Raw genomic sequence first — 25777 nt, 5'->3', positions numbered from 1 at the left:
TGGGGATACTGAAAATAGTGTTCAATGTCTTAGGGAAAAAATGGTTCCATACAATACTGTCAAACAAATAACTAATTATTTCCTTAAGCTAAATATTTTCTGGCTTTTTGGGACTGTATAGCTTAACTTCAAATGAAGAAGCAGATTTAATTTTAAAGCATGCAATATTAACATGAGCTGAAATAAACTCAAAAGAATCATCAGTCGCGTTGTTTCAGGAAGAGTTCTTGCAAACAGAACAAGAGGAGGCCACAAACACTGAAAAAATCCTATTTAGTTGTTACAAATGTAGTGCACACGTTATTTAAAACATTTGCCTTTAGAAATATTTTCAGCCATACCTTTTTGCTGATATGTTTTTTCTGTCTAGATTTCCCAGTCTTGGTTTGAAAAGAAAACAGGATTTCTGCACTTGTTTGTTTCTTTTTCATTAAAAAATACAAAATTCATGAGATTCTGGAAAAAACCTTTTTTTTAAAAAAAAAAAATATATATATATATAGTCGTACATTTGAAAAACACGTAAGAACAACCAGTCCAGAAGAAACTAAGTTCCATGTTTTACACAAACATGCTTTAAAGGCTCTATTACACTGGCTATAGGAAAAAAGCAGAGGATTTGCATTCCTGATCATATCCTCTTCCCTTTAAGGTTAGTGGCAGCTCTGCCCATCAGCCCAGCCTTTTTTAATCCAGCCAAAGGAAAAGAAAAAAAACCCACAACAGCTCACAACTGATGAACCCTGTGAAAAAATGTCAACCATCCAGAAAGAGATTGTGCGGCAGACTTGATAGGAAGGCAGATCTTGGACTAGAAACATAGGCAGGAATTTTATGACACCTGGCAACTCTTTCAAAAGCCCAACTGAAGCCAGTTCATTGTAGGCATCACCAACTGCCTTACAGGAGACATGATATCTGCTAATACAGACAGATACACATGCCTGTTTTATCAGTGTTCTTCCTCTGCTGTGGATTTAAGTCAGGATGTAAGTGCCATTGGCAACTATTAGGACAATTTGGCATATCTAAGGAATAAGTTAAATGGAATGAGCTATCTCAGCTTTATTGGCAATAGTGAAGACAAGCCAGTTAATGATTTATTAGTTAATTAGTAGCGTTTTGAAGAGTTATAACTCCTTTAGACTTGTCCTTGACTCTGTCATGAGTTAACTGTTACTTCGGTGAATTGCCAAAATTCCGTGTACCTTCATTCACCTGCCAGCACAGCAAATGAATGGAATGCTTCTCACAACAGCATTATTAAGAAGCTGAAATGTGTTTGAGGCCAGTAGAGGTTCCACTGCTGTTTTACTTTAGCTTCAACACAGAAGTCTGATTGAAGGGGGGCAGGAGGAGCTGCTCCCTGGCAGAGGAGGCCAGCAGCACACACGCTGGGGAACAATGCCAGTCCCCATCAGGGCAATGACTCAAACTGCCCAGTGCCTCACCAAATGCTGAGAGACTCAGAGCAGAGCCTCAAGGCTTCTGCCACTTTCCTCTCACAGACAATCTCCTGAGCCTAAAAATGACACAAATAACAGCCCCAGGACAGAAACCCAGGAGAAAGCACAGGAGCACAGTCTTTATCTTAGGCTGGTGATAGTAGACAAATTAATAGTTTCAGTAGTCCCTACCTAGCCCAGAGCTCTCCCCAGACTCTTTGCCAGTTCCTGACCACTACAACATTAAGGTCCTTGCATAGCATCCCTTCATAATTCTAGCTGTACAAACTAAAAGCCAGTGTGTTTTTTGCTTTTACCTTCCTCTTCCTCCCAGCAGTCTCCCAGAAAGGATATCAGCTTGAAATACACCTTACTTATTTCAAGCACAGGTATGATCTCTGCAAATTTGTATCCAAATTCGTTTATGCTACCCACCTTTTTCCTTGGGAGGGAAAACAGATATTAAAGGTGTGTACAGAAAATGCTTTATCAATATATACTGGTGAGAATTTCTGATGTTTCTTAAGAATAATTTTCCATTTTTCACCTTCTTCTTTCTCAACCTGCTGAGCTGGAATTCATATAGGTATCAGTTCTAGGTAACGTTAATTTTACAAAGTTAATGTTAGGACTCACATGCCTTATATTTCAAAGATCATCAGCATGGGAAGGTCATGCAAGGTAAGTGAGCGTGCAAGCGTCAGTACACCCTTAATTTGCACAATTGTGTAGATGTGGCCTGGCCTTGTCTAGGTGCTCTCTTCCAAAGAAGAATCTGAGACACAATACTGAGAAGCTAGTGCGAACCTTGATGTACTTCTTAGTAACTTTATTCCACAACAACCCACCCAGCATCTTCTGTCTCAAGCTGCTTGATCTCAGCCACCCCAAAAAAAATCAGAAATTATTTGCAGGAACTATGTTACAAGGACAATAACACATCAGCATTTGCCATAGAAAAGACATTTAAATTTCTCTCATGCATTTTAAAACATTTAAAAATATTGACCTTAGAAAAATTACCTGACCGTCAGGTTTCTTACACCACTGTTAGAGAAGTCTGATTTTGCTAAGCCTAATTCTCCTTAGGCTGGCATCAGAGATTCATCCTGGAGTCAAATGAGCTCTGTAGTGAGAACATGGACCATCAGTTCACTGGATTCCCTCCTGGGATTGTAACAATGCACATTAAATGAAAATTAAAGCACCCTTAGGCCAGAGTTACCACAGGCTTTATTCCCTCTATTTAAATTTTGTTATAGCACTCAGCTTAAGAGAGTTAAAACAGCATAAAACTAAAGTGATCAACAATGCAGCATTTTGCTGTTTGCTCAGTTTAGATTACTTAGCTGCCAAGGATAATCACCTAAACATTCTCCTCTCATGCTTTACCACAGACATAATAAATCACTGTCCTTCTATTGTAGGATTCTAGACAGCTTTTGTCAAAAACCAGGGTGCTCTAATTCAGACAATGTACTAAACTCTTATTTAGTTCTAATTACACTTCCCAAATAGTGTCTTTACCAAGGGAAAACAAAGAGGAAACTAAGATAGTCTAACAAATTAAATCCTATTTGTGGTTAAGCACAATAGCAAAAATGAAACTTCTTAGAAAATCAGAATATGCCACCCAAATTTGTAAAGCTTGAATGAATTTAGACTCTGCCACCCCCTTCACAATGAAGATCATCATGTTTCAACTCAAGACTCTTCTCAAAACGCAGTCATATTATTATAATGTAGAAAGACAATAAAGTAAGATTTTTCTAGAAAGAGAACGACATCATTGGCCTTACTATCCCAATGACAGCACTCCCTTAGGTGAGCATGCAGAATACTTCCTGACCCACTGAACAGTGCAGTTCATCCCATCTGACAAAGTTCTTCACTTTTCCTTGTTCTCTCTCCAGAGGCAAGTCAGTGATTTTGAAAGCACACAGTGAAGGACACTGACTGTAACCTCATTTGGTCCACAGTACCAGACACGCAAACACTATAACAGAGCTCAAGGAGACCAGTCACCAAGGCATCTTGACACCTTTCAGTAAGAAGCAAAATAAGTTCCAGTTGTGAGCTGTGAGTTAAAGGAGGCTCTCTGAAGAGATGTTAAGGTAGAGCTCTCACCAAACAAGAGCTCTTTTTGAAATGTTCCACTAGAGAGGCCCTAAATCCAACCTGCTGGCAAAATGGAAAGAGGTTATGTTGAATATAGCAAACCATCAAGAAAATACCATATTATAAACCCAAGTGACTGATAGCTTTATTATGATTGGGACAAAAATCAGTTTTATTTTGTGGTTGTACTGCATCTCTTGTAAGCTTTAATATAACAAAGGTAACTCTTCCCATAAAAAGTTAGATATTTAAATTAAGATATAATGTCAAGGGGGGATCAGAAAAGCATTCCATTATGAAATAGGCTGCTCTATGGGACAGAAACTGTTTTTTATCTGTGGCTGTAGTAGACTGAAGAAAAAAACCTTAATGTTTAGTGAGGAGGCTAATATTAGGTGCTATGAAAACTATTCTACTCAGCAGAAGTAAACTGTGGAGGCTGGGGAAGTAAACTGTGGTGGCTCTTTGCTAACCCTCTAGTTCAAACAAAAAAGAGTTGGAGAGGGACTTAATACACAGGCAGATAGTGAAAGGACAAGGGGGAATGGTTTTAAACTAGCAGAGGAGATATTTACATTAGATGTTAGGAAGAAACTTCTTACTGTGAGAATGGTGAGGCAGTGGAACAGGTTGCCCAGAGAAGTTGTGGATTCCCTATCCCTGGAAGTGCTTCAGACCAGGTTGGATGGAGCCTTGAGCAACCTGATCTAGCAAATGGTGTCCCTGCCCATGTCACGGGGATTGGAACGAGATGATCTTTACAGTCCCTTCCAACCCAAACCACTCTTTCCTTCTGTGATCAAAGGGCCTTGATTACTTGATTGCATTTAATCTCTTACTAATTATCAGTCTGCCTCAGATAGTGAATGTGTTTTACAGTTTATGCTGGGAAAAGGAGTCATGCTGCTCTCTGTGAACCAGGTTTGATGTGCTAAATCCCTAACAGTGGTGTCTGGGTTGTTTGGGATCTAAAGCGCCCTGACACTTTTCAAAGAACATGGCATTTTTAAGCACCAAGAATTTCAGTGGTGTTCATTAGCAGGAAGATTCCAACTGACAGGTCTGTACACGTGCTTCTTTAATAGCATGATGCCATTTAGTCATTTAAAATAACACTGGATTCCTGATTTCTTCAAAAACCCAGAATACCACACCCCATCTAGTGAAGAGGTATTAAAATTGTTATTTATCATATCTCAAAACGAGACAGCTGTTTCTTTGCTCTGTGATTGTGATTCCATATTGTTTGAAGCACTGGTGTCTATTTGTAGTCCTTGTACCTATTCATGGACAAAAGCACGACAGTTTATTTTTAGTGAACTTTTTTCCCAAGCAGTTTTATTTTAAAGCTGACTAATCTTTGATGCACCACAGACTAGGCTGATCTCTTGATAAATCTTTGCTTAGATTGGTGGCTGAGCAAGACGACACCAAATGCTTTTTCAGTTAATCCTCTTTTATATCTACCTTTAGAAGAGGGTAAGGAAGACACAGAAAGAGCCACACAGCATGCAGCACCTTCCTGGGATCCTAGTGCAGCCTGGAAACGGTGGGGCAGCCACATGCATTTAGTTGTATTCTCTTTCTTACCACAGTCTTTTCAGCAGCTGTACAATGTATGATTTTGTTAGCTCTGTCTGCAATTACTGACTGCATCTCAAGGATGCAGAGAGAGGAAAACATGAATCAGATTTACTTGCTCACATTTTCTTTTATCTTAGCCTCTCTAAAAAGGATGTTAGAAAACAGCTGAGGGAGAAACAAGCTCAATTAACGGAATTGTGCATTTTTGGATATATATTATTGTGGAGTTTTATTACATAATAAAAGCCATAATAGTACCAAAGCCACCAACAGTCTTAGAAATCTTTCTCCTGGAGTCTCTGACTGACAATTACACAGCCTGTGAGACAGAGATGGACAGACACACAGAGAGATCGCTTTTGTGTTCACAGCCTTGTAGCTGCTAATTCTAAGTGCCCCTTTCCCTTATACTGGGAAACATGATGCAATGATTATTGCAGGTGGCATAAAGGTAAGGGTCACCTGGACATCACACAATAAAAATTAGGAGGGAATTCTTGGGTGTGAGGGAGGTCCCAGAGGCAGAAATACACATATGTATGCACAGCAGACATGGGTACAAGAAAAACTATTCCACGCACTAAAAGTTATGAGAAGGACAAATAGTTGACTCCATCTGTCCTGGAAGTGTCAGCCTAGACCTTGAATTACTCCCAGATGGGTAGAGGTAAAGACCCAACAAATTTTCCTAATCTGTGCTGGAGTAATGGCCATGTGGAAAACAGGTGAGCTCTGGCAGGCACCTCCCCATTTCACCATGTCTCAGGGCACAGACATAGTCTGATTTTCTTCAGTAAGGAAAAAATCCTTGGCTTCAGCTTCCTGATGTGCTCTGCAGACAGGAAGAATGCAGCCTTTATTCTTCCAAGTAATCTCACAGGGACTGCTTGTAAGAGGAGGCATTGCAAAACCAAGCTTGAACTCTTCTGCCCCATGCTTAAGTAATTTCCTTTCCATTTCACAGAGGGAACTAAGATACAAGTACAAGAAAACACTGGATCATTTTGGTGAAATGACACCTAGATGTACTACTCAACTCGAGATGTTTATTGAACTCTGGGCAGTGAAATGCCTTGAAAGTGCAAGTAAAGGTCTCTATAAATATTTGACTAAAAGTTATAAACCAGTCTCTAGCCATAGCATTTTGCCTTTCTTGGGGCATGAATTTTGGCTCTTAAATCCCCTGGCCAATCCTCCTAATGCTTCTGCAGGGAAATCAGCTGAGTGGGGTAGGGCTCAATACACGGTAACCTTCAGAGAGCCTGGTGGCCATCAGCTGTCTGCAAGGGATGGCTGAACTGGCTGCAGGACAGAGGAAAATATACAAGTGTCAGGGATGGGTGCAGACTAGCAAAAAGCAGCATTGCTCTTGCTGCCATCAGAACTTCTGGGGTTTCTGGTAATTCTCTATTTTTAACTCAGTCATGAAGCAATGACTATGTCCAAAGCAGTATGTGTTTATTACAACCAGCCCCTGTGGGCTGAGTGGTAATCAACACAGAGCAAAAAATATATATCATCCCCAAACCTTGTGGATTTTCATGGAGGTTTACTGATATTTATTTTTATTTTTTTCTGTTTATCCTCTTCTTTTCCATTTTTTCTTTTTTTTTTTCTTCTTTTCTTTCCTTTTTTCAACCTGATTTATAATTTTTTTTTTTTTTAAGTCACAAGCAAGAGGGAGTTGCTTTAAATATTCCTGAATCAGGATTTTATCTGGGTTTACTGAATAGCTAAATTATCTGCTGATGACAACCCCACTGCTAATCTTATGGCCCCACACATTCCCCAAAGGCCATCTACTCCCCCCCCTGCTATCCAGTTTTCAGTGGATTGCATTTCAGGGTCACTCCTTGGCCTTAGTGAAGAGATCATTTCCAGCCATGGACTGCACCCCACATGGGGAAGGAATAGATGGCTTTGAGGCAATAGTGCAGATAATGAAGAAACTGGATAAGCAACTGCTTACTCTCTATTGTGCACACTGAATATGTCAAGTGTGGTGAAAGGTCTCAAAACCCTAGGGACAAAATAGGATCCCACTGCAGAAGAAAAAGGAGGGCTGGATTTTTTTTTTTTTTTTAATTTGACCTTCCTTCTCCCAAATAAAGCTCTAAACCAGACAGGTTTAGAGATAACCTAACTAGTAGGTTATCTGGGCACTTCCTGAGCAATTCAGGTGGTATGCCTTGTGATGTCGCAGTCACTTGCCCAGCCTGCTCTTTAAAATTTCAAGGAATTCATCTTCTACTCTTCCCCCTAAAAAGGTCCAAAATTGTCTAAGGAATCTTGTCATTAATACATAAATACATGCATACATTTGGATTCTTTTTCAGTAAATTCAAGTCAATTTTTCCCTTTTTTTCTTTTTTTATCTGACTATTCCTAGTTATATTTCACAAGGACCAAGGAAATTAATTGCTTTCCTTTCTTCAGAGTACAAATATTTGTCTCAACTGGCAGCATTATATCTCAGCTCAGAGCTCAGCAGTAGAATGACCTCAGATAAGCACAGGCCACCTCCTTAAAACATCAGAGTAGTAATTTCTCCTTCCTATGGCAGTAATAGTAAAGACTAACTCTTTTTTTCCCTCTCATTCTGTCAGCCTAGGACAGAAAACTGACTTCTAACAAAAACCTGACAAAGAGCAGGAATCTGTGCTTTGAACTACAGGTTTTCCCAAGAAACTTACAGTGCTGCCACTTATTTGAGGTCAGCTGGTTGGCCTGCTGAACAGATGAACTCTTCCATTCCCTCTGAAATGGGATCACACATTTACCTCTACAGAGTTGCAGTGAGGCATGATCTGACTTGAACAATTGGCAAGAAAGTTACCTACTCTTCAGTTTACTGCTTTTCCTAGAAATAGAAGAATGTCCTATGATAAGCACAGGCAATTTACTAACAATGTTAATACCAACATTTCTCCTTCTCATGGAAGTACTAGTAAAGGCCAACTCTGCTTCTCTCTCTAATTTTGTAGCCTAGGATAGAAAATTTCTTTTTAACAAAAACAAAACAAAACAAAACAAAAACAAACAAACAAACAAACAAACAAACAAAAAAAAACAAAAAAAAACCTGACAAAGAGCGGGAGTCTTTGCTTTGAACTGTAAGTTTATGCAAGAAACTTGCTGTGCTGCCACTCATTAATGTCAGCTGGTTGGCCTGATCTGCTCCCAGCTTTGTTGAACAGATGAGTTCCCTTATTCCCCCTGAAGTGGGATCACATGTTTACCTCTATAAAGCTGCACTGAAGCATGATCTGACTTGAATAGTTGGCAAGAAAATCACCTACTCTTCAGTTTATTGCTTTTTCTAGAAATCATCAATGCCACCTGCCAGGTGTCTCAGTAAAGTGAAGCATCCCACACCACTGATTTTTTGGTTCTTTTTTTTCCAAAGGCCTCATTAAGGGCTTGTGATGGACTGACAAGCAGATACAGCTCTAGTCTGTTTGGCTGATGAGGTTATAGTATCTGTTCTAGACCATCAGATATGGATTTCAAACCCTGTGCGTAGAACCTGTCTTTGGTCTCATTCCTGCATATCAAAGCCTAGATGGAGAGCCAAGAAAGGACAAGAAGAGCTGTGGAAAAATCTATGCTAATAAAGATCACAACAATAATTGTCAGCCTACAGTCATGTCTGAGTCTACCAGACACCACAATGTGAAAAGTTGGAGTTCGAGTAAGTCTTTGATTAAGCTGCACATCCCTACAGCAAGCTTTGAATTTGACTCAAAGACACAAATTCCTGTTCACAAGGCATTAGGGTGATGCATTGCACCCTACCTCAGCTACACAAGTGGGAAAAAAAGGTCTCTTATCTGGAGTCATCAACCAAATCCCTTAGTGAGTAAAGAATAAAGACAAATCTGAATAACCAAATAAACCTGACTGTACATAAATGAGAAAAATTGGTAAGTAGGATCACACCAATAAATGGTTTTAAAGAAGTAATACACAGCAGCAGTTATTCAGAGCCTTTTGAAAAAATAAGCATTGTGTCAACAAATTCTGTAAGCTTAAGGTAGTTGTCTCACCCTCTGTGAGCAGCTGCTGTCCACACCAATCCCAGAACACAGTAGTGCACCTTGATCTTGCTATTAAAGGTGGAAAAAACTGTCCTCAAATCATGCCACTGGCATATTTCATTTCCAAGTGAATTGTCCCCTTATCTTCATGATGATTTTCATACTAAGCCCTAAAAAGAATTTCCAGGAAATTTTATGAAAGAAAATGTTTGAAGTATGTTCAGGAGAGGGCAGATCTGAGCAAGTAAAACCCACTGTGAAAACTCTTAATAAGTAGTGCAAAACCAGGATTTCAAAGCTCATCAATATAGCTTCTATTTTCTTGTAATATTAGAACACTACAATCCTTCCTTACATATGTATTGGTCAAAAAATAGTTTGTGGATTACTGAATGTACAAAAACACCCTTAAAACCTTCTGCATACTTTTGCAACCATGACAATTCTGCATAGAAAAACTGTATCAAAAACTAGTGGGAACCCAAATATTCTCCAAAATTTTTATTTTTATAGTTATCACCTAATTTTAATTTAAAATATTAATAGTAATTTTTAAAAGTCAGGAGGTATCTTGTACAAAATAAATTAAACCAAGCAAATTTTGCATTGGAATTCTGAAGTTCAGAGGAAGAAATTTCCTTTTAAACATATCCCATTCTGTCTCTTAATGGTTAGAAAAACTGTTGGAGCTGCTTAAAGTTTGAGAGTGGAAGACAAAGCTCCAGGATAAAATATATAAGAAAAAAAACTTATAGCTTACATGATGTACTATTAAATTCCCATGCTATCAAACTCTTGCACTATTTTCTCATTAAAATACATGACTCCACAGTGATAAGGAACAGAATTTAGCATTTTCTGCTGCTGAAAACACCAAATGATTTGAACAGTGTATGTCTTGACAAAGGGCAGGTAGATGAGTGTACACTGAAGCTGAGGTTGCCCCATAAAACACACAGCCTGAAACTACCTGAGAGATGAATGGTCTTTATAAATTGCAGGCAAGCAGAAGGTCATATCTCTGCTGACATAAGCTCATGGGACTGTACTGAAGTCAGTAGAGTGATGATCAGTGGACACAAGAAGAAAATGTATCTCACTGAGAGTAAGTAACAAGAAGTACCCTTTCTTTCCATTTTCTGTCTGACTATACTTCCTGGAAAAGCATTGGTTTCATGTTAAAATTATAATAGGATCTGTTTCTCCTAGTGAAGGACCAGTTGTACATGGACACAAAGGCACTCACACAACCACCTCCAATGTTGAGTTAGAACAGCTTTAGTCTGTGTCCTTTGGCCAGAAAAGTCTATGTCACATTTTTACACAGTTCCTTCAGTTCCCTGGAGCACAAAAGCAAGTCAGAAGGAATGGTGACAGGTACATGGTTTGCTTCATGGTGCTGACCATGATGTCAGAAGGAGTGTCTTGTAGTTTAGGCCATTTTTACCAGCTTGAAGTAATTATTATTTATAACAACACATAACTCATTACTGCATGAGTCGTGCACATGTTGTCAGCCTTGCTTCTCTAATAGGGCCACTCCTCCATGACGGATGAAGCAACACACAATGTCACAATGTCTTCTATTTTGGGAGAGGCAGAGTTAATTTCACACAGTTGAGGGTGTTGGTGTTGCAACTGAGTGGAACTGGCTGCCTAAGGGAGGGGAATTGGGATCATTCTTGGCCTCAGTCCAGCCTGACTCGGCTGTGACTGAAACACACAACCACGAACAGCAGTTTTGTGATATATGTAAAAGGAGTGATTTCAGTCCCTAGGAAACAATCCCACAAACCACAAAAACATTACTTGTGGCACACACAGCAGGGAGAAGCCAAAGGATAAGTGTCTGTTGGGACTGGATTCCCTCCTTGCAAGCAGCAAGATGAGATTTTTCAAGCATACACAAATCAGATGCTTGTACTTTTGGAGGCCTCCTTAAAAGACTGTACTGAAGCAGAGACCTTCCTTCCCATGGAGAAATACCAACCCAAATCTAATCCTCTGGGTTGCTCATTTAGCATCCTTCATGAGCACTGAATTCACACTGACCTAGAGGAGACAACAAGCATGCTAACATGAAGTAAAGCCATCAGGTAACTATGGTTCAGTTTAAAATCTAAGGCTAGGAGAGAAACAAAACTCAGAGAAAACTGCATATGACTAAGATCTAGAAGGCAAATGAAGTGTAAAGAGAAGCTTGGCAGGCACATATTTCTGAGGAGCTGTGAATAAGATAGTAGGAAGCAGAGAATAAAAGGTAGGAAAAGTTAATTCATAATCTCTTATGTTGCACTAGCATATGACAATCCACATTAAAAGTTTTAAGTGCACTACAGTATCTAATTGTCTAGACAGAATTTTAGTTTGGCAGGTTGGCCTTTGGGTTCAGGCTCTTGTGTGAAGACCTGACAGAGATCAGATCTGGTGGTCAGCACAACCACATCCTTCCTGCTCCACCAGATAAGGTGCTGCGGGGTCAGGCCGCAGAAGGGCTGCTGCACGCCAACCCTGACTCCCAGGGCTCAGCAGTGCAAGACAAGCAGAACCAGCCTGCCCCTGCTCAGGCTGACCAGAATGGTTACCATGACACTGCACACAGGCTCATCTGACAGACAAGACACTGGGCTAATGAAGCAGCACAACTCTCCTGACTGGAACTGCCCTACATCCCTCCAGCCCAGAGCAGAGGCAGAGCTGTCTCAGTACAGCGAGGGGCTGAAAGAGCTGAATCTTGAGGCTACCTGTATGAAGAGGCAACAGCTAAGTTTCAGCTCTCTAATTTCTGACCAAGTCCACCTCTTTCTGTACCTCAAGCATCCACCTATACATTCCAATCTGCATTTTACCAGCATGTTACCCTAAAAGCAGCAGCATTAAGCAAACAGGGAGGAACTGCTCTTTCTCCACTTCTTAAAAAATGTGATTACCTGAGTTTGATGATATGAACTGCCTTTCTATTCTGCTTTGGGAAGCAAACAAAAAAAACCACAGATATTAAGTTCAAACTATGTCATAGTTTCTATTATAAAGCAGATCTGAGTATTAGGAATTCTATCTTTTTAGTACAGCAAATCTTTGCTCTCCATCTGCTAGCAGAATTGAATTCCATGTTTTTATTTTCATAAGACAGGAAGAAAAATTCACTCCACAACTGCAACTTAGAAGTTGTATTATCACTGTATTACTAAATGGAGTTTCATTTGCCTATTTACTGTATCTCATTACAGAAAAAAAGTCCACTTAACATATGTGAGCACTTTCCTCACAGCCTCACTAAGGAAGCATCTATTTGGCTTGTTTTGGTTTTCTCAAGTCATCTTTTTTTAGTGTTAATTACACCCTCCCATACAGTCTTTTGAGTCCTTGTAGTTATGTATTACTGTATGGCAGCATTTACTGTTAACAAAATGCTCTGTGTGAAGAGAAAACTGGGAAATATCACATAAATGTTACTGAGCTTTACCTCTTAAGGGGATTTTTTATCCACTGTATCACAAGCAATCATGCACTATTTTTTATAACTGTCCTGATTCTTTTACATCCACAGCACAAGGGAACCGTGCCACAGAGGGAACAAGGCAAAGTCTGAAACAAACACAGAAAGGCCTGTGGCTCTGACACTGTATTTCTAAGACAAGTATGAGTCAAATTCATTTCATGCACAATATCCAGTAGTTTTATTAGCTGCCAGGTTCAAACTTGCAGAGTGCCTCATGTACTGCTAGCTGGTAGTAAGAAACAAGCAGAGTCAAAATCAATTCTTCAACCCCACCTCCTGGCCTCATCTGGCCAGTCCTGTTTATGACCAAGCTGAGGAAAACAAAGCTGCTGAAACACAGTGCACTGAAAGAAGATGTGATTTTTTTGAGGGAGGCAGCAAAGCCTTTCCAATTCTAAAGGCTTGCCTGCACTAGTAATCCATTGTGGTGCAGGCAAAAGTAGCATTCTGGATCTCCTATACTTTCAAGGTATAGTCAGTTACTTTCCCTTTGCTTTGAGATAATCCTACCTTTGTGAGAAATTACTGCAGAGTAGCTCATGCACAGCCCATTAGCAAACAACTTCCTTCACAGAAGGCAAGCCCATACATTTCCAGACAGAATGAAGGACTTCTAAAGAAAGACTTTCAGATAACAAGAAATCCAGCAAAGCATTAGTATTTACATGCGACACATATCATGAATCCTATGAAAGTCTGGGCTTGAGCAAAAAGACCAGCAAGTTCCACCAACACTGCTTTTTTGCTGCCAGCCACACTGGCAATAGTGTCACTGAAGGAGGAGTAAGCCCAAAATGAAATTTTCCACTATTACAACTGATGAGAAATTATTGCCAGAACAAGGGCAAATAGCCAGAGCAATCTGTACTGGCAAACCCAAATAAGAGATGCAAAGCTGGCCAAGAGAGGTAGAATTAAATGTGCACAACCTTCCTCACATTCCTTTGTAATTAACTTTTATTTGCTGTTGCAAAGTGTTAAGATCTAAAAAGTAACCAAGAGGCAGAATACCTACCTTACATCTATTGAAAGAAGTATTTGTTTAGCACTGCAAAAATCCTAGAATGCACCTTTTCCTCACTTTCTTTCCAATTAAAACCTGACACTTGTATAATGAATTAGTTCTAGCAAGTATTGAGTCTGATTCTAGTTCAGGTGACTAACTATTGCCAATAGTCTGAAAAAAAATGTGACATAGAGGTTTATAGTGTAAACAGAAGAGAGCAGGTGGCCAGCACTGTTAAATCCTACTGTAGTTTTTGTCGGGGGTCACTACTTGATCAGTTCAAAAATTGAGACTGAAAAATTTTCATGTCTAAGGGATGCTAAAATGTCTGTGCAAACTTATGGGACACTGCATGTGAACAGTGATGTGCATGTGAGTGTGGGTGTTTGCACTCACAGTCACTGAGAACACACACTCACAGGAGACAGTCTGGTTGTGAGTCTGCCAAGAACCACCAAGGAGAGCAGTGCAGGGAGGGTCTTCAGAAGAAGAAGCTCTGTCCATACAGGCACTAAACAAGGTGTACAAAACTTCCACTTTGTACGTGAATGAGAGATTTTATGACACTACTGGATTTAAGGCTAAAATCTGGAGTCTTTTCTGTTCCACATGCATAATCTGAGTATTTCAAGAGGAATTACAAGTGTAATTTTTGAACAGAAGGATACTCATCTTAGAAGACAGAAAGATAAAGATATAGCTCAGCCACTCCTCTACCACCTTCTCCAAACTCTGGACAAAGGAAATGCTGAGGAGGAAATACAAGATAAGGATGTCTAGTACACTCATTAGCCATAATAAGCAAAGTTTTGAAAATTAAAACACCTGCTAGAATATTCTAATTTATACAGGGATGGGACTGTGAAGATCACTTCCACAGAGCCCAAATACTTCTTTTACACTGAACTTGGACCATGATGAAGAGAATTTGGCAATAAAATCATAAGAAAGGTGTTTTGAGGTCAGTATACCCAGACACACAAACCAAATGATAGTTAGGCCCTTCTCACTTCAATGTCAATTTTGCAGCACATCAAATGGGACAATTTACAACTATGCCATATTTTTCAGTTATGTCCTAGAGACACCTGACAACTTAGTGGCAGATTACCACTTGGGACGTAACAGTGACTTCATGCCTGAATGTGTTTCTTTTAGTATGTGTCTAGTATGCATCTTCTTTACACAAGAAAGACCATTCACAATAATTGTTTATGGCCAATTTCAAGGAAACACACTATTCTGTTCTTTTACTCTTTGTAATGCAAAAAATATTTTTCTAGGGTGTGATCTTGCTATCAACTGATATAATAACTTTTCTGTCTCCTGCTACTCTGTCCTGCTAGACAGAATCTAAAGTTATGGCATGAGTGTAAGTCATTAGGAAGACACTCTATGTTGAAACATGACACTTTATTCCAGGAAACTGTTAAAGGAACAACCAGCTTCAGATAGGTTTTGACTTTCCTGTTCCTGAGCACTCTTTTGTAATAGTCCACACAACGAACAGTGATGGAGATTAGCAAAATGCAATAACCTGATCACCTGCCAATAGAGATCTTTCCATTCCAGCTTTTGATGTACATTTGGCACTAGTTTATTTCCCATCACTGGTAAATGTCCTATCTATCTTTCAGGTATGTGCCCTTGATGTCTAAAAGCCTAGATTTACAAATCAGCCACTCTTAATTAACCCATCAGTTCACAACAGTGCTTATAAACAGCAGTTCTGAGAAAGGCAGTCTGTCTCTAAAAATGAATAATGATTGGCAGGTTTACAGATAATTTAAGCTTCACCTTGAAAAAAAAACCAAACTGAGAGAAAGCAAAAGGAGAATCTAAGCTTTCCCAATCAATTCAACAAATGTGAAGACAACATGGTATTTTTGTAAGAGGAGGGAAACCACTGTAGGTCCAAAGAAGTAAACTGAGCCCCTCATCTGGTCTCCATTTGCTCTAGTCAAGCAGAGCAAAGGCATAACCAACATCATCTGTGATGAAAAATATGGGAAACAGAGAGTTTTGCATTGCCTGACTGGCCATGGAGAAAGGAAAATTTTCCTATCCACACCTGCAGACTCTGGTGTGACAGGGAGAAAACTTTACACTTAACTCTCCATCTATAAAGACAAATTTTGGAAAATTGTTCTTCCTGTACATGTCATTTTATCCACAAAGAGGCACACCTTAGGCATACTAGTCTAATAAACAGACTGGAACAATAACACCTCTATGTAGCCATTCTTGATATATCATGGATGAGAAGAGAAGTTGACCAAACCATCATTTTTCTTGATGGCAAGGAGTATAAATAGAGGGTAACTGGCTAGAAGTTAAAATCCTCCTTCTCTTTCTTTTCCCTCCTCCTTGGAAATAATGAAGAAACAGTATATGGCAGCTATTGTTATGTCCTCATGGTATCCAAAATCATGAAACACTTACAGGATGGTGCATGGTCAGTGAGTAACCCAGGGTAATTATGAGGCATTAACACACAGGTAAAAGAAGGTAATTAATTTGTGCCACTCTTTTCAGTTCACAGCCTTGCAGCTACATCTGACCTCCAGGCACCAAGTGCTGTTTCTGCAGCTTCAGTTTGATGTTTGATGTGTCTGTCCAATCCATGCCCCGTTCTGCCAGGGTCCTTTTATCAGCACTGACCAGCTTCCAAGTGACAGTGTTTAGGGCTCCCTTTGCAGAAGTAAAGCCAGAGGCTTTGATGTGAGAGCTCTATCATTTTCTTCTCATCATCTCCAGCACTCAGCAGGCTATGGCTGTCAGAAGCACCCTGGCAATCTCAGACATCTGCTGACTGCTTAAATCCTCCTGTATTTGCATGAGGAGGAGGGATATGTCAGCTCTTACACTGATTCAGGCATCACAGTGATTCTGTACCTTCAATGCAGAGCCTGAATAGAAATATTATGAACTGTTACCACCCAGTGGAATTAAACTGTCACTTAACACTCAAGTTCATTGTATCAATCCTACACTGTCATTCCATCAATTTGTCAAGGAAGTCTAAGCAATGAACAAGTTTTATATGCAGGTCAAATAGCATGACATACAGCAGAAAATCATTTATACTTATCAAAACAAAGGGCAAACCCAGACTGAGTGGTCCAGACACATGGGAAAACTTCACAAATTAAGTATTATTGATTTTTGTGGTTTTATTGTTAGGGGCCACCGATGCTGACTTCACGGGGTATTTTGGGAACAAGTTTAAATTGAACAGAAATAAAGACACAGGCATTTGAGCTTTTCTAAGACTACATCTTTACTAGACAAGACATAAAATGCATTATCTTCTCCTGACTTGGACAATACATACAGATTAACTAACCACTGATATTTTCAATTAGAAACATTTATCTGTAGGTTAGTGAATAAATAATGCCTACAAATTGAGTTGGTTTTGGACTCCACCTTACTCTTTGCCATCACCATGGCCGCTACATCAAAGGCCCATAACAACTGAGGCTGTCTCTTTTTTTAGCTGCAAAAATGCACCACACAAAGAGGGTTTGGTGATAAACACTGCCACACCTTTGCTGCAGCACCTTGCTGGAGCTCTGTAAGAAAGTGTAATTGTCCAAAGCAGACAACTACCTGTCTTTCCACTGTAAATGTACATACACAACACAGCTAGGCTCTGATCTCCAGCCCAGGCTTTCAGACACTGCCAGCACAATGACAAAGTGGATTGATCTCCTACGATGCAGAGGATTCCAAAACACACACAACTGCAAAATTGAAACACCTAAACAATGTACCTCCTTTGGAAGGTAGGTAAGGCAAAATGGTGTAAGTATTTAAGAGCACGTGGTAACACAATACTTCCATCTAAGACAGGAAGCTGTTCAGAATCCAGGTGGCCAGAATGCGATTCCTTCAGTGCAAATTTAGCTGCATATATTCTTGGTTTATGTTTCACTAAATCCTTAACTGCAACTGATAGTAACACCATCATTATTAAATATTATTGAGGAAAAAAAGAAGTGTCCTGGCAAAATTAATCACCATAAATACCAACCAACGTATTGAGATTTTCCCCTTTGCACTATGATCTTGTGTCTACTGCCAGGCTGCCAAAAAAAAATGAGGCTTACACAACCACACTGTCCCTGTGGGTTTATTGTTTCCTGCTGCCCTGTAAGTCTTTCCACCTATTCACTGATTTCAAACCAGACACAATTAGGGGATCAACATTCACAAGATGCTGAAGCCTTAGTTATCGAGTAAGAATGAAGACCCCCTAGACCTCCCTGAGAGAGGCTGCAGTGGGAGTTCAAGCTTTATTTGGTTTGCAAGGGTGCCACCGTGTGACACAAACCCGTTACCAGAAAAGGTGACAGGAATGTCCTCCTCAAGGCACTCCAGCAACTCACTTGAAGAAACAGTGACTGCTGTGAGGCCCTTCTGCCCTGAGTGTTGAGCCCATTACTGTATCTTTCAGAAGATCCTCCCCAGGTTCCCCTTGGAAAGGGTTACTGGGAACCCCCTTCAGCAGACCACCAGGGAACAGATGCCTGCAATGGGACAGGAACAAAAGCAAGAAGAAAAGAAACAACTAATCCTGGAAGCAGCAGAAGGCTTCCTACTAAAGGGCTTTGGTATTACAGTGAGACCCCCTGCATAGCTGTGAAGGTTCCTCTGGCATTATTTATGTCAATAGAAATACTATTTCCTAACAGTTTCCAGCATGGAACACTGCAAAATGCCTGTTCTAAGTCCTCCTAAAATGTCAGGTGAGCGATTCTGATCTGTTTTCCACTACCTGACCTAAATTCTGTGATATAAATAGCAACCAGGTGTTAATTAATTCCCATATGCATGCATGTATGTGGATGACATGTGTTTCTATACACGTGCGCTTTTTGAGACAAATCTTTTCTCAGTTACCACAGCAAAAGTAGGTCTTACACAGATAAGGACCAGATGCTTAATTAATGAGAGAGTTTTCTGCCTCAAAGGAAGTGTACTAAACCATATATACTTGAGATGCTGCCTCTGCCATCAAACGTGGCCCAAAACCCTCTGCACACTTGGCATGAATTTGCAACAGAAGCCTCCACATTCTGTGTGATTGGAGACCAAGGTTTACCTCCAGGCATGCTGTGTCCTGCAGCAGTCTGTGCTGCTCATTAGTGACTTACACAGGCAAATCTGCACGGACTCAAAGGCCACAGCAGCACCTCAGCTTGTGGCTGCAGAAGGAGCCATGCTGCCAGCACGCACATCAGCAGCCAGAAGATGAGAAGAGCCTGCCAGGAACACCTGCCCACCAGGGAACACTTACCTGAGGTGTATCAGTGACCAACTGAGGGTAAACTTATATTAGCAATTTAGTCCAAAGTGAGCTTCTGGAGTGAACTTCCTGAAGATGCCCACCTGCTGTGCTCTGGTTCATGTTAAGGAGCTGAATTACATTTGGATTAAGCTACACCAGGAATGTACTCTAGAAGCACACCTAAGTAACCAGCACCGTGTGGACTTAGCAGGTCCAGCTGTCTCTGTTGGGTTAGATTATTACTCATGTACACAGCCTGAATCCAATCTCATGAAAAATCAGTACGTGGATCAGCATATTACAGGATGGTGTGCCAGCAGTACAGGGCATCACAGCCATAGCCAAGAACTAGGATATGAATATACTACATGGAAATGGCTGTATACTGTGTATTTGTCATGCACAGAATCTCAGAACAGTTAAAGTTGGAAGGGACCTCTGAAGAGCCTCTAGTCCACTCTCATATCCCCAGCTACACATTACGTATGTGTTGTCACTTTTTCAATTAAGGAAGCCATGGTTCCAGGCAATTGTAAAACCCACAAATGCTGGCCCTAATTTTTGTACTCATAAATAATGCTGATCTTTTTTTTCCTTGCCTTAAGAAACAGGCTTGAGACTCTGTATGGGCTGAACCTGGGATACAAAGGGTACCTGTGTCTGCCTGTGTGCTAGCCTGGCAGATCCAGACTAGTGCTCTCCTGCACTCAAGATAATTAGCTGGACTTAGAGGCTGTCCTTAGCTTGGATACAATACCAGACTAATACAGTTACAACACTTTCAGGATCTAAACTGGTCCCTGGTCACGTTGCTCCTCCACATTGGAAACATTTACCAGAAGAGTTTGTACCAGAAGTGTTTGTCAATCCCTCTAAGAGGGTGCTGCATCAGACACGCTTGTCCAAAGGAGTAGGAATGAGCAGGTTTGTTCCCTGCACCTTCCAGACAGCCTTTGTGAATGATGAGCAGTGTCAGAAGCTTAGCAGTGCATGTGACTTGTTTAGCAGTGATCTCTGTCATTGTCCCCGCAAGAGAGCAAATCCCCAAGATCCAAACTTCACTCGGCTGCTGGGTAAATGACAGTACAGAAAGTACAACAAACAGTTGGAAAGGCAGACACCCGGGGTTCCTGCCTCAAGGGAGATGAAGTCCACCATCTGGAAACCACATGGTATGGCTTGAGGAGGCCACCAGTCCATCAGACGTGCAGTCATTCCCACATGTGAAGCACAAATTTGGCAGTAGGGCTAAGTGAGACTAACTTGAATCACACAGAGATGTGAACTAGCAGGTGATGCACCCTTAGACCCATTTACCTGTTTTCCCTGGGATAAATTAATGCATTTACACTTTTGATAAGTATCAGTTTGAATGCATTGTGTGAACACTTTGTAAATGTTCTAGTACCAAACTGACCATTTTCTCAGTCACACAGATTTTACACTTGGATACATCTTTGACTATTCTTAATCCGCCAAAGGGATGATAAATTAAATTTAAGCTTGCCCCAAAATACCTACTTCAGAGGTGCTATCCATTATCCTCTTATTAGGGATGCAGTTGATAATGAGCTATCAGAATAAGAAAAAGCTTAACTCACGGATGGGGCTCAAGGACTTTGACTTTGGGAGTACCAGTAGCATCCTGCTCACTGAACATTGAGGCAGGCAGCCTCTATGCCTCAGTATGGTTACCAGTACTAAAAACCAACGCTGCAAAACTGCAGTTGTGAAAATCAACACTGCAAAATATACTTGCAGGGTGTGAGATTGACAGAAAAAAAAAGCTCAAAACTGAGGAAATTTTGGAAGCAACACCACTGAACCAGCTGAAGACAGAATCAGATATGCCTTTTTATGCAGCCTGCAGAAAAGGAGGATGAGGGAGGACTTTATTGCTCTCTACAACTAAGAGGAGATTGTTGGCACCTTGAAAAACACAAAAAAAAACAGATATTGTCCTAGTCTACTCAAAACATTTCCTTAATACACAGTGAAATATTTTCCTTTATATTGGAGAGCCCACCATTTTAGTGTTCTTAACTGAAGATGACACTAAAAATTTATTTTTGAAAGTAAAAATTAAATTATTTTCGTTTTTAAAATCTCATTCTATCATCTTTTCTTTAAAACACTTAAACAAATTTGATTTCTCTGACACAGCAGTGAACCTGAAATACTGCATTTTCTTGAATTCCACACTAGTTTCCTAAAGATGTCTGTAATTAGCAGGAATATTCCTTAATTCTTTTATGTCCTAGTCCTTTTTTAGTTCTTCCTTGTAAGAATCCCAAATTTGGAATTGCTTATGTACAATCAAAGATGTTGAAGATAAAAGTTAGAAAATATGATGAGCTTTGAACTTAGTCTGTTTTCTTTCCTAAGGACTGAAATGTATTGTAGTTAATTGTCTTAAAACTTCAAACACACTGAGAGCCTTAAAATTAATACAGAAGTAGGATTAAATATATAAAAGCGCACTTATTTTTATTGCTTGTATGCCTCTGGTAATAACATTTTAGAGTAATGAGCTGGAGGCTAAAACTGTGTGAAACATTGTACTGAGTTGGCAAAAGAGGAGAGGAGTTTCATTAGTGGATGGACAATTACAGAAATGATGGATTTGACAGATCCAGCCAATGTTTTCAAGAAATCATACAATTAATTGCTCTAAATAGCAGGCATTATAAGACATTCTGCTGGCGAAGGGAATTAAATCCCACAGAAAATGGAAAGGTATTACACGAGAAGGTACTGAAGATGAAGGGTCACTCGTTAGCACTGCACCCTCACCCCACACCCCTCACATGCACAGACTGCTTTGGAATGGAGACAACTCTTTACAGAGACAGCCCAACACTGAGCCTCTTGTTAGTGTGGGATCCACGTCCACACCGAGTCCCAGCATTCCCACTGTCACCTACACCACTAAGGAACCCACATGCCAACTACACTGACTCTGAAAGAGGACAGAGTTTTAATGTTACTCTTCTTAAACTGAAAAGTGTGACCCTTTAAACACTGCTCACAAATTTACAGTTTTTAGCAGTCTTCATTGGGGCAGCCTTTAGATCAAGGGGAAACAGAAAAATGAAGAAGAGAAAATGAAATGCTGTAATTTGCTAGTACAGCAATACAGTACTGCTTTGGACGCCGACTTCTTAGTGCATTGTATACAAACATCTACACGTACGTCCACAGAGAAGGCTGTACATATACATATATACACATACATACATTTAACTCACAGAAACCTATGGTAAGATAAGGCTTTTGAAAACTTCAGTCATTTTTAAGATAGCCCAATCTCCCTTCATATATCTAATCCAAAAAGTTCAAAATAAATAAGCACCTGTAGATTTTATAGGAAACATATTAACCCCTGTGTGTCTATAAAATGATCTGAATATGTATAAAAATGGAGTTGCTGCCTAGGTGACAACTTCTTTTTGAAAGGATATCTCAAGGCGAGACTGAAGGCTGGGGCCATGAGAACTATTGTGTCATTTAAGGATCACGAGCTACCTTCTGCAAAGCCTAATTGTCTTTTACTGAAATTGATGAAAGATTTGCAATTGACAACAGTGAAATGAGGTCAGAGCCACAGCTGATATGACTAATTACCAAGCTACATTCACTCCATCTGTCCCACAAAATGTCTAAGAAAGGGCATAGGGTAAAACATCTCCATCCTATGCTGGTGCTCATCAAATCCTGTGTAAAAATAACAGTGAGAACACTTGGAAGATTTCATCCTCTGAAGTATCTAAACATTTGTGCCAGAAGAATTCCTCAAGTTTCCATGTAGAGAAATTTTGTGGGTAAATTATAGAATAACTCAGATGACAAGAAATGTGTGGGTGTGCTTGTTGTATGTATTGTGGCAGATCCTGAAAACCCACTCTCCTATGTAGGTGCCTGAACCCTACAATGAAATGCCAAATTAGTTTTCCTGACTCACCTAGGTGTGTCATGTTGTCTCCAGGCTAGGTGCATAATACATGCTGGCAATCTCCCTTTCAGGCTTTGTCTTGACAATGCAGCAAATGGCTTATGACTCCTGCTCCAAGATCCAAAACCATCACAGCTGCACGACTAAAAAAATAATCCTGTGTAGTAAATGAATTCTTAATGTTCAAATGTGTTAAAAAAATTTTGGCAGGTTAACTTGTATTCACAGAGCTTTATACCAGTAAAGTATTTATTATTTGTGCCTCCTGTGTTAACTTATTTTGACTAATAACGATCCATCTACAGCTAGTATAAAACCTATGTGGGTTCCACAGCTGTGGCTAATTTTGGAGAAATCAAATCATATGCTCTGTGGTCTGGACCAAACTTTTATTTTTGGGTGATCTGGTAGCACAGACAAACAGTACTCCTGAAAGTGGAACTGCAGTTTCAGAGACAGTGCAACTTGTGATGAAAATAGGAATTTCTACAGATGAATGAGGAAACAACCAAGTTTGGAGAGGAGAAATGTACCTCAGATGAGAATTTTTGTTTGTTTGTTTCCTTCTAAGTAAGATACTGACAGAGTCAAATACCATGGTGGGGATCTCTGCCCTGCCATGCAGTTTACCTGCTAGTGTGAACAGAACAGGAGCACTGCATTTGTGCCATTTCATATTACACAAACACCATTGATATTGTGTATGTAGAACTGAGAAGCACTATTTCACTAATCAAACCACAACGCTAAGCAATTACCCAGACTTCTGTCTATTCAAACACAGTAATGTTTCAAACTCTTCCACTTCACTGATTTATTTTGTTAGCAGGGTGCATACACACACAGACATGCCTATTAACTGTGCACCACAAATCTGAACAGGTGCCATCTCTGTGCTTTTCATAAACCTTGCCTGGGACCACTCTCCAGAACTGAGACCAATGGAAGTGGAAGAGCCCACATCAGGCTTATTAACCTCTGCAAAACATGGTGATCACACTCAAAGTGCCCACTGGGAATGGCCACTGGCCCACACTGACTCCCCGACCATGCCCATTGACTGGGAGAGGGCTGCCCAGCCAGAGGCACGGGGCTGCCCTGAGGCTGACCTGCACACAGAGGGCTGAGCTCCCAGCTCACACACCTGCTCTGCCTCTGTTTGAGCTCTTCTATGGATGCAGTGATAGTGTCTCCTAGTGGCTATATTCCTGAAGGAGCAGAACCTAATCAAGCTGCACACCTGAAACTCCTGCTCTTCAGAGGCATACAAAATGCAAACATATCTCTAGATTTTTAGAGTACCTAAATCAGCACTCTGAAAGATTTTTTTTTTTTTTTTTTTACAAATAAAAAACCAGCAAAACAGTAGCAAGGTACTTTATTCTTTTCCTTTAGTAAGACTAAAGAGAGAGATAAGAGCCATAATAAAGCCATGTGAAGCAAGGACTTTGCTCAGAGGTCTGAAAGCAAGCATGGGCATCAACTGATCAGAGTCACTCTCATGTAACCTTTAGGTCTGATCAAGACCCTGTAAAAACAAAGGAAATGCTGAAATGCTCGGCTCTCCATAGATCAACCCACCACGTACTGAGCCCTACACCAGACACCACAGTCTGTGGGTGTGGACTCATGTCCTGGGATCTTTGTACCACACTAAGCACTCGTGGAAGGCAATGCCAGCACAGATCAGGAGGCCAGGTCTCCCAGCAGCATCCCACCTGCAGTCATGGCCAGCAGAGGATGCTTAAACAGAACATAAAAACAAGAAACCTTGAACTGCATCCATACTTGGTGCTAGCCCTTTCTCCTTGAACAGGATATTTTCCGTTTTCAGCACCAGCTAAACACCAAAAATCCTTCTTAGTAATGAGATCTGTATCAGGAGATTTTGTGAAAGAAAGACTAAACCTTTAATATACGGACAGCATAAACCAAAACCCCACTAGCTGGAACTACAGTAAGTTAAACCCAGAAGGCACATGGGTCTGATTTTGCCATGTTGTTGAATGTTTCCTTTCCCATTTTCTTCCAATTGAAGTTTCCCATTGCTGACTATCCTCTTGGAACAGAAAGATTTGCACAGCATATTTCCATACATGGATGAGTTTAACCAAATAAGATATTGAAAGAAAAAGAAAAGAATGACTGAAAAGGAACAGGCAAGGAAATCTTTCCTACCAAATCCTGTCTCCAAGTAATGACTAACTCTTAACAATGGAGCATGAATTTACCTTCCTCTGTACATACATCAGGGCCTTTTGTTGTTTATTAAACATCCTGTCACACACCTGAGAAGATTTTGAAGATTTTACATAAGCTTCCCTGTGAGAAGAGTAATAAGTCACTACAAAAACTATTGTAGTTGGAGCAGTTTTAACACCTCAAAATAAAACCTTTATATACTTCTGATCTCAACTAATATATCTAGCTGAACATCCCCAGAGTGACTAGGTGTAAATATGGAATGTATCCCTTTGTTCCCATCTCCAGTAGGTCCTTTTCCATGTACCTGTGTGTGCCTGAGATAGTCCCCACTGCTGCAAGCAGAGCAGTGTTTCTGCCACCATTCTCACATGGTGCCAGTGCTGATGGAAAGCATTTCTTGAAAAAGGTCCAGTCAATATTCCCTTTCCCAGATGATCCCTTTGGTGCCTCAGTTTGCTGACCTTTACGCCAGAGTGAAAGCTAATCTCTACCCCCAGCTTTTCACTTGAGGGAAGAGAAAGATGAGAATTCAGTTTTGGAAGAGGTTCTTACTGGTAAACATGGATTGACAATTGAAACGCTTCCCACTCAACTTCTTTTTCCACACCTCCTTCAGCTGTCACAGACTGCTAACT

At 40.3% G+C, this 25777-nt stretch overlaps 1 protein-coding gene across 4 annotated transcripts in view; it reads right to left on the bottom strand.

The window, feature by feature from the left end:
- Positions 1-25777, bottom strand: part of SLC1A2 (solute carrier family 1 member 2) — an 87254-nt gene that overhangs the window by 58202 nt on the left and 3275 nt on the right. For 2 of the 4 annotated variants that reach the window (XR_011679283.1, XM_071427619.1), the window contains exon 1: positions 22947-23094. The exons of the other annotated variants lie outside the window; for them this stretch is intronic. Coding sequence is in view for 1 of the 2 variants with exons in the window: in XM_071427619.1 (XP_071283720.1) it covers positions 22947-22981 (35 nt within the window). In the remaining variant the exon portion in view is untranslated. Of the gene's footprint in view, positions 1-22946; positions 23095-25777 lie in introns of those variants that run through there. 4 annotated transcript variants of the gene reach the window in all.

Source organism: Agelaius tricolor, unplaced genomic scaffold (genome assembly GCF_023055355.1).
Source record: "Agelaius tricolor isolate 1412-34295 unplaced genomic scaffold, bAgeTri1.0.p SCAF_5, whole genome shotgun sequence".
Taxonomy (NCBI): Eukaryota; Metazoa; Chordata; class Aves; order Passeriformes; family Icteridae; genus Agelaius; species Agelaius tricolor.
This window is presented reverse-complemented; position numbering and strand designations above follow the sequence as displayed.